The sequence below is a fragment of the Meriones unguiculatus genome, chromosome 18 (genome assembly GCF_030254825.1).
Source record: "Meriones unguiculatus strain TT.TT164.6M chromosome 18, Bangor_MerUng_6.1, whole genome shotgun sequence".
NCBI classification, from domain to species: Eukaryota; Metazoa; Chordata; class Mammalia; order Rodentia; family Muridae; genus Meriones; species Meriones unguiculatus.
Window position 1 is genome coordinate 15224550 of NC_083365.1, and position 15677 is coordinate 15240226.

A 15677-nucleotide genomic window follows, 5' to 3' on the forward strand; every position below is an offset into this window, starting at 1 on the left:
TTTTCCTCTATTAAGGACACAGAGATAGTATGGACTTACAGAGGCTTAAAGAAACATCAAACAAAATAAAAGAACTGTTATCCGTAAGTGTAATTTCACTTTTGTGATCATTTCTTCTAAAAAAATTTAAAGTTTTTTTTTTTTCAATAAAAAGTAGGTTAGCAGAGAAGCATTTCTCATTAAAATATCTCTATGATGTTTGTTATCAGTATGATTACCCCAGTTATGATTCAAGGTTCAAAGTAGCTTGAATTTTTGTTAATTAAAATAAAGTGTTTAATATTTTTCTTTATTTTATTTTTTTTTAAAATATTTTTCTGTTAAAAAGCTCTTTTTGTTTATTTTCTATGGAGTAATTACTGAGCTTAACTCTTCTTCCAGGACCCAAAATGTATTAGAACATGATCTTAGCTCTCAAAGAGCTTGGAATCTAGAAGTTAAAAATCTCTCTATATAAAATGTACATATGCAGAATATTAAATAAATGCTTACTAATGTTTAGTAGTATATGGAATAATTTCTTGCTCAAAAATTAGTTTGTATTTCTGTTACTGTCATAAATGGCCTGTAGCTACTCATTATCTCAAGAATAGTGATATAGCTAGCTACTCTGTGAGTGCCTTGAAATGCTTTAACCCTTCTGTCCCTCAAAGAACTTATAGTTTAGAGATAATCAAATAACAGATACAGTGAAATAAAAATTTTTCCTAAAGATATAGCCAAGGATATTATAATTGAAAAGCTCTCTGAGTCATTACTCCTAATATGATCCAGAATTAACTGTTTCATTGCTATCAGGCATGTTGTACATTACTTTTCATGTAAAAGGCAGGCTAAGATGCAGTGTTGATGAGAACATTTGTATTTATAATGACATGTATTCTCATTAAAGCATTATACTAAAATGGACATAATATCTACTAAGTAAGTAGACTCTGTAAATTTGGAATTAGCGAATATCTGCATATTGAGAAGTGATGATTTTGTAATTGTTTCCTATTTTCCTTATGGTTTGAAAATAGTATGATTTTCTTGTTTCAAAGAGGAACAGCAGGATGACATATAAAGCATGATCATGGTGTATTCAGGGGTGCCTGAATATACAGTAACATCTCACTAGTCTGTGGAGGAGTCCGAAACTCAGTTTATACTTTCATAGCTTTTAGATGGAAGAAATCAGTGTAATGAGACTGTTCTTTGCTCACAGTTCCTCCTCACCTCTTTTAAATGTTTTTGGTAATTTTGAGACAATCTCATGTAGCCTAAACCTAAATCCTTATCTGCCTTGCCTCTCTACTTCCCAAGAACTGGGACTGTAGGCATGTGCTATCACACTCCGCAAAACAGTTATAGACCAGAAAGACAGCAAACCTTTCAAATGTATGAATAATACAGAAACAACAAGAAAAGTTTTAACTATATCCACATCAGAATAAGTTTTAAAAAAAGTTAAGGTTTGACAAACAGATCCTACTAAGTAGTATGCAATAAGTCATCTCCTTTTTCCTTTATAAAATAATAATTTTGGCTTCAGTTTTTCCTCACTTTTTTATATTTTCCCAAACCTCTTGAGAATTTATACTAATATAAAAAGAATTCATTCAAATGACTAGGTAGTTTCAAGTAGTTTTTGAGATTCCCACTGAAGTAACCAGATCTATGTTGTTTACCTTCTAATGCTCAAGTAGAATAAAGTATATTGAGTTAGATAAAAGAATTTTGACTCAGAACAATGGGTTGAAATTCAATTGCTTTTAAATCTTATGTGTACTCATAATCCATACAGAATGATAGTCCTGAAAACACTTTGAAACACGTGGGTGTTGCTGGATACAGTGAGTGTCAAAAGACTTCTGCTTCTCTTCACTCAGAACGAGGTGAGAGTTTTGACCTTATTAGGAATTCTGTTAGCAAACATACTAAGTTTTAAGTATATATTTGCCAAGCATCTCAGTGATAAATGGTGTGTGAATCAAAAGATAAAAATCCTGGTCAATAATAGTTAATATAACCTTGAAAAGGAGTATTGTAATCCTTATATTCATGTATGTATATGCTATATATGATCTATACATAATTACTTAGAAAAGAATCTTTTAAATCTGATTTTAACATTTATAGATTGTATTAGTTTATAGATTTTAACATTTATAGATTGTTCAACAGTTTTTTGTTCAATTTTAACTTGGTAAAATTCTGTTGAAATTAAAATATATTTTGAAAAATTACCACCTCTCACTCCAACCCCATATGGAACCATTATTATTATTATTATTATTATTATTATTATTATTATTATTATCATTTTAATCTGCCTTTAGCCAATATACCCGTTTTGTGGCTTACAGGTCACATGCAGCCATGGATAGCTACAAATACAAAACAACAAAAAACAGTAACTTAGTTTTGGTAGTTTTTTTAAGCTTGATTGTGCAATTTTTAAGTGTGAACTTGGTAAATGACTACATTGTATCACAGTGTCAAACTTTAGGCATGTCTGTTAATTTTCATGCTTATGCAAACATAACATGTTTTTCTATTTCTCATCATTTATACAAAAGATAGCATATTATTCTTTTATATTATTAATTTCTTATTTTCTTTATCATAGTGATATTCCCATATCAGGCATTTTTCTCCCCCCCTCCTTTTTTTTCTTTCTTGTTTGAAACAGGAAGTCATGTTTCCAAGATTGTCCTCAAATTTCCTGTGGGTGCACTTGAATTTCTCATTTTTCTATCTCAGCTTCCTAGTGTGTCATCATGCTTCTTTTGGAGATCAGGCTTCACTGTAGCCCAAACTGGTTTCAAACTTTTGGACCCAAGTGGTCCTCTTACTTCACCATCCCTTGTTGCTGGTACTGCAGTGCATACCACCATACCTGACTTTATTTTTGTATAAATGACTATAATTAAAAGGTTGGATAGTTATGAAGTTTTCCTTTTAAAAACAGTGCTTCCTTGTCCCTTTCACTGTCACTTCTTTTAATGAAAAGTTTTAGTACACTGAGTTCAATAGTATTTATTACTGTAGAAATTCAGGTTCACTTGGCAATCAAAAATATAATTGTGTCCTATACAATGTATAATAGTAGCAGATTCAAGCCAGATGAATTTTTATTCAAGCCATAAAAATGATGTCATATCAATAGCTGTAGAAAAGGCATTTGATAAAATCAAGCCATCTCTTCATGAATAAATCTTACTTAGTAATATATGAATTTAATTACAATGAAAGTTATCTGTAAAAACTTATCACAAGTCTCAACTTCATGGTATATGAGAAGATGAGAACTAAGAAGTTGTAGCTGTTTTTATTTTATATTCTAGTTCTGGAAATAGGGCCCATAAAAGAAGTTGATTATCAAGGAAAAGGTGAAACTGTCAGATATTTTAAGATAATATGTATTATTTCTAAAAGTAACACAATTATATTGCTCTATCCTTTGTTTTGTCACATCTTTTTGTTTGCTTGTCTTCTTTTTGTTGTTTTGGTTTTTTGGTGTTTTGTTTTGTTTTGTTTTGAGACAAGGTCTCTCTATTTATCTCTAGCTGTCCTGGAACTCATTATATATAATCTAGATCAAGCTGGCCTCACAGTCAAAGCAATTTACCTGCCTTTTGTCTCCCAAGAGCTGAGATTAAAGATGTGCGCCACCATACCCAGCTATCAGCTTTCTTAACTAAATGGAGATTAACTCCTTTTTCCCAGTGTTTATTGATTGAACACATACACACAAATATATGCACTCTTTCCCACCAATGTAGTCATGTCACAAGTTTAGTTAAATCAGCATCCTAAATTCTTTGATACTTGACTAAGTTTCTTTGAGATACTCAGAATAGCATATATTCTGAGGTTATTGAAATGTTTTGACCATCATTTTGTAATATATTTCAAACTATTTTTAAAATATTTTTGCTTTTATGAGATAGGGGCTTATGGCTCTTAAACTCATCAAAGTACCCTGTCTCAACTTCCTTAGTGCTGAAATTGAAGGTTTATACCACCTGACCACCTGTATGCTTGGTATAGAACTTCTTTTTCTCTGAGATTTTAGATTTCTTTTACTCAGTTGGTTGTTGTTTTGTTTTCCCCTGATACAGGGTTTCTCTGTGTAGCTCTGGCTGTCCTGGAACTCAGTCTGTAGACCAGGCTGGTCTCAAAACATAGAGATCAACCTGCTTCTGCCTCCCAAGTGCTGGGATTAAAGGTGTGAGCCACCTCGCCCAGCTGAACCATAGAATCTTAATTTTAAAAATTTAATGATAATAATAAGACCAGGGTTAGGTGGATCTCTGTAAGCTGGAGACAAGTCTGTTCTACATAGCAGGTTCCAGGCTAGCCAGGTCTATAAAGTGGGGCCCTGTCTAAAATAATTGATGATGATAATGATGATGATGATGATGATGATGATAAAGTCCTCTGTGTCCATCCATGGAACATCTCCAAGTTTAAAGTTAAAAAAAACCCTGAACAAACCATGCACGGTGTCACAACATAATATGGCAGAGGTAGAAGGATCATTCTTAAGCTGGAGACAACCTGGACGTTGTACAAAGACACCCATGTCTGCAAAACTACCTAACCATTAAAAAAAAGAAAGAAAGAAAGCCCCCACCAAAGTATGCTAATGTCACGTAATGGGGCTTGTATAGTACATACACTAACTAAGTCCCCTCTCCCCCCCCCCCCGGAAAGATACACAAACAGGTGATAACCGTGGGTGTCAGTAGGAGTGATTTCAAAATAGACAAAGATTGACTTATTTTTAAATACTTTTGCTTCTTGGTGGGTTTTCACAATAAATTTGATAATTTACTTAGAATAAGTGTTATAGCTTGGGGGATTTATAGGCCTTTTATAATTCTTGGGTTCAGCTCCGTTGGAGAGAAGAAATCATCTTGTGATAGTTATACCCTACCTAGAAACACTTTGTTTTGTTAGTGAATACTTTTGTAAAAGTTTAGTTCAACTATGTCTTTTTAATTTCTTGTAGCAGAAAGCAGTAGTAGAAGAACGTCTACAGAAGACTCTCCAGAAGTAGATTCTAAAGCAGCTTTGTTACCGGTTTGTACATTTCAATTAAGTAGCATATTAATGAGTATATTGAGTTACTAATGATTATCTACAGTGGTAATTAATATTTTTGGGGCAATTATATAAAGCTTTAAAAACAGCTTTCTTAGAAAACTAACCTCAGTACATGGTGGCAGTTAGAGAAGAGTCTCCTCATGTCGTGAACAGACATTTTACAGAAGAAAAACAAGACCTAATGAATTGAAGCTAATTATATTAATTCATTGCAAGCCACCTGTGGTAATGTTTGATTTTTGTGAATGCTCCTTGGTTGTCCAGACAGACAATCAAGACAGATAGCTCAGGCAAAGGCAGCTAAGTATCTAGAAATCAGCATCCATACAATTAAAGTCAATAGAACAGTAACTTGTAGTTGGTTGTATTATTAAAGGTCACATTACTAAGCACAACATCTTTGGTATACATCTGTAATCCCAGAACTGTAAACTCAATCATCCATAGGTTGAGGCAGAAGATCTCAAATTTAAGGCCAGTCTGGACTACATAATAAGACCTTGTCTCAAAAAGCAAAACAAAAATTCATGTTATTCTTTTAAAAGTTGTTTCATTGGGAAAAGGAATTTTTTACTAGAATTCCACATTAACAGGTTCTGCTCTATAGGAGCCTGTGTTGAACCTAAGATGTACAATATTGCAACAAAGTTCTAGTAAGACAATTTCCTAACTGCAGAGACTATTCTACCTCTGGTAATTAAAAGTAGAATAACTGATTATAAATAATAAATTGTGGTTAAAGTGATTAAAAATAAAACATTAGATAAGGAAGAGATAACTATTCAAAATATTAGCAATTTGAAAAATACATAAGAAATAAAAATACTCACTAGTCATGGTGATAAATCTTTAATCCCAGCACTCAGAAAGCAGAGGGAGGTGGAAGTTCAAGGTCACCCTGGTCTATAAAGCAAGTTCCAGAACAGCCAGGGCCACACCATTAGACCGTCTCACAAAACCAAAAATATAAACAGAACAAATAGAGCACATCCCTACAATCCTAGTACCTTGGGACAGAGAAAAGAGGGCCATGTTTAAGGCCAGCCTTGCTATGTAGCAAATCAGACTAGCCTGATGCACAGTAATATCTTTTCAAGAAAAAAAGACCTAATGCTTTCTGTTGTATAACAGGTGAGGCAATCTAAAGAGAGAATTACTAAATTACTAAATAGGACCAGAATGCAACATAGATGAAAGTACATTTTGATGGGGGAAAAAAGGACCAGGGGAATATATTAATTGGCTGTGAGAGAGCAGAGAGAATTTGGAAAAATATAAACAAGTTAAGATTTTACTAAATTGATGGAATATATAAAAATTTAAATTCAAAAAATATGAATCTCACTCTTGGAAAATTAAATATGTCTAGAAACATGACTACTAAATTTGCTGAATAGAAACCACAAGAACTGGTGTGTGAAATGGCTGCATTGTCTTAATGTTTGTCTTTTCATCATTTTATTTGCATTTAGTTGGTGTGATTTTAAGTGTTTTGTTTATACCTTGGTATTCTTTTGGCAAGAAGCACAAATTATTTATAAAATCAAAGACATGCCTGGAGAATAATATTGTCATCAGAAACAAAGAATCTGAAGAACTAGAAATCCTGGAGGCTGGGGAGATAAGTCAGTAGGTAAAGTGCTTGCTCTGCAAGCCTCATGACCCAGGTTTGGATCACCAGGACCCACGTAAAAGCCAGGCATAGAAGATACACAAAAAGACACACACACAACTACTGTAAAAAGTAACGTTCCTGAATTTTCTTATTCCCCTTCATGGTTATTAGTTAATTGTATGAAACAAGGGCTTCATATTTATTTCTCATTTTAAGAAACAAGTGTTAAATAGTTAACATTGATTCTAGAGAACTGCTTCATCTATATTTAAGTTGTTCCTTTTGTTTTTGACTAAAGGATTGGTTACGAGATAGACCATCAAACAGAGAAATGTAAGTCCTTTATTAGTGGTCTAAAAAGTATCTGAATCAGTGAATACTGTCTTTGTTCTTCTGTCTTACCTCTTTAATACTCCTTTTAAGATATTTGTTGTAGCATTTCCCATCTTTATAGACATGAAGAAATTAGCTATAATAGCTTCAGTATAATATTTCCATATAGTTATACAATTTTATTTTATTTCAGCTTTCTCTTGAATAAATTTGTGGAAAGACGTCTTTAGTTAATACTTGGTTAATATTAAGGTATTTTGTCCGTTGTTTGAATCAAACATTATAACTGTCTGTGGAAAATACCTTGATTATTAGAGCAGTAATATATTCTATACTTTAGAAAACTTGAGAACTGAAATCATCTAATCTAGAACCAAAAGAGTAAAACAAAAGTAGTCTGATGGATAATTTCTTGGATAGGTATTACACTGGGGAAGAAAGGCCAGTTTCAAGCCAGACACATTTCAGTGTCTCCCTTCTGTGAATCTAAAGTAGGAACACGAAGAAAGTAAATAGTGTTGGTGTAAATAGGCAGCGCTGTTTGAGTACTCTGTCTCTAATGGCATTTGCAAAACTTAACCTACATGTAATCCCCTTCCAGGACTGTGTCTTTATCATTCAAGGCCTTAAATAGACACAGAATATGAAGTTGATTTTCTTTTTTGGTGCTGGGGATTGAGTCAAGTAAGGAGAAAAGAGTGGCTCACCAGCAGCGGAAAAGGGGATACTGCTGGATCAAAATGTTTCTTACAAGAAAATCTTTACCTTACCGAAGTGAAGATAACCTTTGGGGCCAGTTGGAATATAGGAATCAGGAAGAGACTATGGTGGCTCAGAGTTCTTTTAGATCTAATTCTTATAGATCCCAAAGAAGGCTCAGAGCTGTATTTTGGGAGACCTCAGCCTGGATGTCATCATGGTCTCACCCCACTCCCCTTTTAATTATACCTGTTTCATTTATATAGGAGTCCTTGGGATTCAAAGAACTCCCACTTGGAATCAAGACTTATTATAAATAAATGGATTGGCTATTGAATCTTGCAAAATGATGCCTCAGTCCTCATCCTATCAGTCTGTTGGAGTACTTCTAGAATCATAGACAATCATTTCCTGACATTGCCATAGTACTTGAATGAGTCTCCACAAATACTGAGCCATGAAATAAAAGTATAATTCTATTAAGATCTAATCACATCAATTTGCCACCAAAAAGAATGATATTTATATAACCGTAAGGTGAAGATACAAGTTGTTTAAAATATGGGTACATGTAAATATATACATGTCTGTACATGGAATAGGAGAATGGCAAATGTTCAGACTCACAGATTTGAATATTTGTATTTTTTAAATTATGTTTCATTGAATATGATAACTTTATAAAATCGTAAGTTAAATGATACTCAAAACTAAGGTTATTACACAGCTTATTTTTTGTTTATATTTCTTTAGGCCATCTGAAGGAGGAACATTAAATGGTGAGTTTGTGTGGTAGATTTATTGTAAAAAATTAGAGGTCATAATTAAAACATTTACCACATTATCATGGGCAAGACATGTTAGACTTCAAGTTTTAAAAAGCCAAGGTAGTTGGAAAACTCTTCCTTTGTGTTTAATATGGTTGTTTTGTAAAACATGACCCACCCTGTGAATTACGATAACCACCTTCCTGTAACCCAAAACCAGAATATTGCTAATATGCCAGGCTCTTGCTGTGGCCTCCATCATGAATAACACAGTGGCTTACTTTTATGTGGGTTTGTGGTACAACGTAAGTGGGAGTCATAGAGATGTAATAGTTATGAGATTCATCAGTATTACTCTATTAGTGTAGTTTGTGCATTATTAGTATTTCATAGTAGTTCCTTGTTGGAAAATAGTGCATTTATCCATTCTATTTGATGGACATTTCAGTAGCTTCCAGTGTGTAGCCATTATGCTTTTTGTTGCGACGGGCATTCTTGTTCATGCTGTTTGGTAAACATAAATTTGTTTTCCGTTGGTTATATGCCTAGGGGTTGCTGGGTCATAGCTTACGCATATGTTCGTATTCAGTAGTTACTGCCTGCCAGAGAGGTTTTCAGAGTAGTCATTCCATACTGGCTTCCTGCCTGTAATTTACTGCAGTCTGTCTTCCACCACCAAAATAATTTCTCCTGAAAGATTTGATCTTGCCACTCCTCTGCTTTACATTTTTCCCATTGTCATTCAGTAAAATGCAGTGTCCTTTCTTTGCATGACATATTAGGCTCTTCACAATTTGATATTGCCTGCTTCTGTAGCTTCACCTCCTTCAGGTATGCTTATGCTCTTGCTCGTTAATTTGCAATCTTGGTTGCATATTCAGATCACTGTAGAGTCATCTGTGTGATGCCACAGACCTGTGGAATTAGATATTGTGGACTGAGTGTCAGTGGGTGATGTTCAGAAAGCTCCACAGACTATTCTGATTGTATTTAGTCATTCCTACTAAACTGCCTGGGGTTCTCAAATGTAGCATGGACTTTAGCACTCAGCTATCCTTGTAAATGTATCCCTAAAATTCCACTGCCTTGCAGATTGCGATTTCTTTCCCCGTGTGAGGTAGCCACAGCCTTTATTAATCAGGTGGTTTGTATCCTCATGATACACAAGTGTGTGCATAGGTGTCATGTACTTTATCTATATTATCACAGTGTTAAAACTGTTGGCTTTAAATTGTGTGAGAGAGTGAAGTAGGTTCCTTCTCATTTATATTCTAGCACTTAGCACCTCACAAATCTATTTGATATTCTCCCATCTTTTCTTCTATGGTTAAAAGTAAAGCCCTCAAAATAAATAAATACATAAAATTTATATGTGAAGAGAGGATCTGGGGTGTCCTTACATCCCAGAAGCTCACTTCTCATGTTAGAACACCTAGAATGCTTAGATGGTTATTGTCCCCAAAGCCAAAGGGCAAGAAACAGAACAATTTTTCTTTTCGAGTGGCAGCTGTAAAAGGGCAATTTATGCTAAGAGGTAGAGAGCCTCAATGTGCTTCTTCCCAGGTGTTTGGAGCACCATAGCTATTGTTTTTACCTCAGTGAAATGGGGTCATGTGACATGTGAAAGTAGTTTTTGTTATTTTTCCTTTTTTTTTCCGGTTAGGAGAGGTTATGAAAAAAATTTAAGATTATTATTTGAGAATGTCTAAGCATAAATTTATGCTGCACAAGTGCTTTTTAAACAGTCTGATTTATTTACAATTTTAGGTCTTGCCTCTCCGTTTAAGCCTGTTATGGATACAAATTACTATTACTCAGGTCAGTAATACTGAAAATAAAATGTACTGATATTTGAGTCGTTAAAGATCTCATCATTTGTCTCTCGTTTCAATGCAGCTGTGGAAAGAAATAACCTGATGAGGCTGTCACAGAGTATCCCCTTCGTCCCCGTGCCACCACGAGGTAAACCCCGAGCAGAGAGGGGCCACCGCTCCTCTCTGACCACAACTTAGGGCATGGCCAGGGCAGGGTGAGGAGACTCCTATGAGAAATACCGGTTTATTGCATCTGTCAGCCTATCAGAAAAGTAGGGCATACCAAAATAGCAGGGGGCATTAGAAACCACTCTGCTTTATTTCAAAACCTTGATCCACTGTCAGGTAACAGACATCACAGGGTGTGTGGGACAGATGGTTCTAACCTCCAGTCTAACATTTAACTCAGAAGTGTTTAGAGTTTGACTTGCTTCCTAAAAGTTTATCTTCAAGATACACTTTATCCTAGAAAGGTGCTTTGGTCCGTAAGAAGATGAGTTCATTCCCTAGAACACACGTGAAGAAGCCAGGTGTGCCAGCCTGTGTTGTCATTTCTGGACACTCTGGCCAGACAGCCTAATCACTGAGCTCCAAAAAATAAAGGGGATGGATTCTGAGGAAGAATAGCCAAGTAGTAAAGTTACCTTCCGGCATCCACCTGTGTGTGTGCATATGTACTTCCTCCCACACACACAGTTTTTCTTTAATTATTGTAATTTGAAATGTGCTTATCTTTAAGTATGAGTTCAGTGATAGTTAATTGGTTTTAAGTTTATTGATTCAAATAAATGTTTGTGATATGGATGCATGAGGTGTGCCGGTATGTGTGCACAGAGACCAGAGGAGAACATTGGACATTATGCTCTATCACTCTGTCTTATTTCTTTGAGACAGGGTCTCGCTGCACCTGGAACTAAGCTGGCAGTTGGCCAAGCCCAGAACTCAAAATGGCACTGGGTTACAGGTGCCCATGTGCTGGCCTTTTACATGGGTTCTAGAGGGCCTCCCTCATGTTTGCCCAACAGCATTTTTATCCAGTGAGCCACATCTCTTCCCAAGGAAGCGTATTTTTATTTCTATCATTTATCACTTTTTATAAAATTGCAACTTTTGTTTTATTTTCTATTCCTTGCTTAATGTTAACCTTATTTATTTAGCTATTTAGTTATTTAGTTAGTTATTTACCATAGGTATTTATAAATGCTTGTTCTCCTTTGTCATTTTAAAGTTATTTCATCTTGAACTGTTCATTGGTATTGCAGGTGAGCCTGTCACGGTGTATCGTCTGGAGGAGAGTTCTCCCAGCATACTGAATAACAGCATGTCTTCTTGGTCTCAGTTAGGCCTCTGTGCCAAAATTGAGTTTTTAAGTAAAGAAGAAATGGGAGGCGGTTTACGAAGAGCAGTCAAAGTACAGTGTACCTGGTCAGAGCACGATATCCTGAAGTCAGGGCATCTTTATATCATTAAATCTTTTCTCCCTGAGGTGATTAACACATGGTCAAGCATTTATAAAGAAGATACAGTTCTGCATCTCTGTCTCAGAGTAAGTGTCAGTGAATGTGTGACTCTAAGCTGTAATGTAAGTTTCATGTTTTAACTTTTAAAGTGTGAGTAAACCAAATAAAATCTTAGTTTAAATATTGATCAAGGGCTTTCTCTCCTTCTCCAGGAAATACAACAACAGAGAGCAGCACAAAAGCTTACGTTTGCCTTTAATCAGATGAAACCCAAATCCATACCATATTCTCCAAGGTAAATCTTTACATTAGTTGCACACTAAGTATTATTTAGATAACAGTCTCTTTTGGCACTCATTATTGATGTTGATTATTTATTATGCATGCCACATATCAGATAGAATCTTACAAACTGCCTGGTGATGTCTGTGACTCTTTTGTAAGGTTCCTTGAGGTTTTCCTGCTATACTGCCATTCAGCAGGGCAATGGTTTGCTGTAGAAGAATGCATGACTGGAGAATTTAGAAAATACAACAATAATAATGGTGATGAAATTATTCCAACAAACACTCTGGAAGAGATCATGCTAGCCTTTAGCCACTGGACCTATGAATATACCAGAGGGGAGTTACTGGTGCTTGACTTACAAGGTAAATTTATTACTAATTGGATTACTAAGGTAAAGTTGTGTAGTCGGTTCTCAACCTATTCGTATTTTACACATGTTATACAGAGATCTGCTAATTTAAATTATTAGGCTGATAGAAGTTGTAAAGTAGGTTACAATCATAGCAGTATAGTCTTTGGGGTTTAGAATAGTGGGGTATGTTTGTCTGTCCTTTCATTAGAGTTTTACTATGCCTCCCAAGCTGGCCTAGTACTTGTGACCTTCCTTTCTGAGTCTCCCAAGTGCTGGGACTAAAGGAGTGTATCACCACATCCAGCCTGGCTATCTTAATAATCATAGTTAGGGTGAAACATGTTCATGTGAAATCTATTATAATACTCTTAGGTGTCCATATTTTAGTATTTCATAGATATAAAAAAAATCATTTTTTAACAATGCAGTAATGAATACTGTTGTTTTTTATGTTATCTTTCACCAAACTATCCAAAAAATTGGTAGCTTAAAGTAGCAACCATTTAACCCATAGTTTCCAGAAACATGAAGAGGTGAGAAGAGGGCAGCACATCCCCTGGACCTGCAGTTCTTGGAGTAACCTCTGGAGTTATGGGCAGTTGTGAGCCTCCATGTGGGTCCTGGGAAGAGCAGTAAGTGCTCTTAAATTCTGAGCCATTTCTCTAGCCCCATGCTTCTGGAATTTAGATAGCCAATACTGGGGATAGCTCATCTCTGCTGTCCTTGCTGAGGGCTTAAATTGCTGAAGACTTTGGAAAGTTTAATTGGAATTAAATATCTTAGGTCTCTGTTCACTACCTGAAATCGTTACGTGACCATGTGACTTTAACTTGGGCTTTTATAGTAGGATGATTTTAGGTAGTTGGAATTCTTGCATGGCGGCTGCTTTTCCTAAAATAGAAAGCTCCAGAGTGTTTCCTCTGCCTTGGTTGTTTGTTTTTGAGACAGACTCACAATGTATCCTTGTATCTTGTTGGAGCTCACTATATAGACTAGGCTGGTCTACAGACTCAAACTCAGAGGTCTTCCTTCTTCTACTCCAGTAGTGCTAGGATTAAAGGTCTGTGCCATCACACCTAGTGTTAGAAAGCTGAAACTCTTTAAGGATTCTTTCAACAACATTCTCCTCCCCCTCGCATATGATTTTCACATGCTAGGCAAGCACTCCACCACCCTTTTTAAAATTGTGTGCATTGTGCATTGAAACTTTTGTGGGTTTTTTGTTTTGTTTTCTTGAAACTGGATTTCACTGTATACCTCTGACTAGCCTGGAACCCTTTGCCTCCTGAGTGTTGGGCTTAAAAAGTACATGCTAATAATGTTTATTATTATTAGTCCTGTAATTGTCATGGTGGTATTATCTAACTCAGTATCATAATCAATAAAGACACAGACATCTGTTAGATTTAGATTTGCCTTATTTCACCTTGGGCTGGGCAGATAATTCCACCTACTGTTTCATTATCTCCTAGCCCCCCTCCCAGGCCATCTGCTTTAACCGTTCCTATCTGGACTACTTTCCATCCATAATCTCAAAATACTTGCTTATATTCTTCATCTGAGCCATCCTCCAGGCTTACATGGTTCTATCCCAAGCAACCTACTTTTTCCTTCACCTTTCTCCTCCTCCCGTGATCCTCTTTTGTTCCGAAAACCTTGGAACCTAGGCCACACCTACCCCATCTACCTTACCCAGGTGTGTGGGCATTTTATTGGTTAAACAGAGAGGCAAGGTTTACAATGTCATTTGGGGTATGTGAGTATCTGCTTATAAAAAACAGCAAGCAGACCTCAGGGGAGAAAACAGTTAAGATTAGAATAGATGGCACCAGCCCAGCCCCCAACACGTGTACACCACTATTCAAGGCTTGTGTGGAGTATGTTTGGGGGAGGGGGATTGGCACACATGCCATGATGCATATGTGGCAATCAGGAGAAGACTTAGGAGTTAGTTCCTATCTTCCATCTTTTCCCATATTCTAGGAATCAAACTGAAGTCCTCACTCAGGCTTGTATCTTCAGGTAGCAAAGCCCTAAACCCTCCTTGCTGGTTCCTCAGCATGCACACCCCTTTCTTCTTCAAATTTTAAAGATTTTTAAATTCCATTTTATTGTGTATGTGTTTTGCCTTCATGAAAGTCTAGGCACATGTGTTCCTGGTGCCTATGGAGGTCAGAAGAAGTTGAGTCCTGTGTAATTGGAGTTAGGCAGTAGTGAATTCCCATGTTTGTCCTGAAAACTGAACCCCAGTCCTCTGGAAGAGCAGCAAATATTCTTAATTGCTGCACTCTCTTTTTTTCTTCTCTTTTTCTGAACCCCAGTCCTCTGGAAGAGCAGCAAATATTCTTAATTGTGCCCCCCCTTTTTTCTTCTCTCTTTTTCTTTTCTTTCTTTCTTTCTTTCTTTCTTTCTTTCTTTCTTTCTTTCTTTCTTTCTTTCTTTCTTCCTTTCTTCCTTTCTTCCTTTCTTCCTTTCTTCCTTTCTTCCTTTCCTTTTCTTTCCTTTCCCATTCTTTCTTTTCTTCCTCCTCCTACTGCTCATCCTCCTCTTTCTTTTTCTTCTCTTTTTCTTTTCCATCATCATCCTTTTTCTTTGAGTATTTCACTAAGTTATCAGGCTAGCCTTGAACTCATTCTGCAGTTCAGTTAGGCCTTGAGTTTTTCAGTCCTTCTGAGTCAGCTTCCGAGTTTACAGACCTGTGCCATTAGGCCCAGATGAACCATTTTTGTAGGAATAATTTAGATGATTACTAGGACAATTTCATGATATAGAGATACAGAAAGACCAAAGTATTTTCTTCTTTGTTGCTCTTGTGAAGACATACAGAAACTGTAACTCATCACTTCCATCACAGCTTATTTTGCTATTTTCAGTTATTTGGGTATGGTATGGTTTGCTGTATTTTCCAAAATTAGGGTTCTGAAATAGATGTTCTCAACCTAAGAGAGGTGCCTTCTGCGTTACTGATGAGTCAGAATTACTGCTTTCAGTGCCAGTGTGAAAATTTGCAGCATGGTAATATGTGATCTATGCCTGCCTGCATTGGTAGACTTTCACTCCAGTTTTAATTTTTGTTTCTACAAACAGAGCTGTTGCCGCTTGTATTCTGTCAGCAGGTTCCTAAACTGGCTGACTTAAGAGACTAGTGCAGTTTTTATTTCAGTAAAGCACTACCAGAAGATTTCAAAAAGTCCTGAATTCCTGCTTGGCCTGCATGAGTGCCCATCTGTCAAGTATTGACAGAGTACTGCGTAT

The 15677-nt window shown here is 36.0% G+C and overlaps 1 protein-coding gene across 3 annotated transcripts in view; it reads left to right on the forward strand.

Moving 5' to 3' along the window:
• Trpm7 (transient receptor potential cation channel subfamily M member 7) overlaps positions 1-15677 on the forward strand; it is an 88055-nt gene that overhangs the window by 66880 nt on the left and 5498 nt on the right. The window contains exons 27-36 of one of the 3 annotated variants that reach the window (XM_021642837.2): positions 16-83; positions 1787-1877; positions 5000-5070; positions 7008-7042; positions 8495-8520; positions 10276-10326; positions 10405-10470; positions 11585-11868; positions 11995-12077; positions 12227-12432. In XM_021642837.2, coding sequence (XP_021498512.1) covers positions 16-83; positions 1787-1877; positions 5000-5070; positions 7008-7042; positions 8495-8520; positions 10276-10326; positions 10405-10470; positions 11585-11868; positions 11995-12077; positions 12227-12432 — 981 coding nt within the window. Of the gene's footprint in view, positions 1-15; positions 84-1786; positions 1878-4999; positions 5071-7007; positions 7043-8494; positions 8521-9290; positions 9340-10275; positions 10327-10404; positions 10471-11584; positions 11869-11994; positions 12078-12226; positions 12433-15677 lie in introns of those variants that run through there. The other 2 variants (XM_021642838.2, XR_009587387.1) reach the window with 2 other exon arrangements.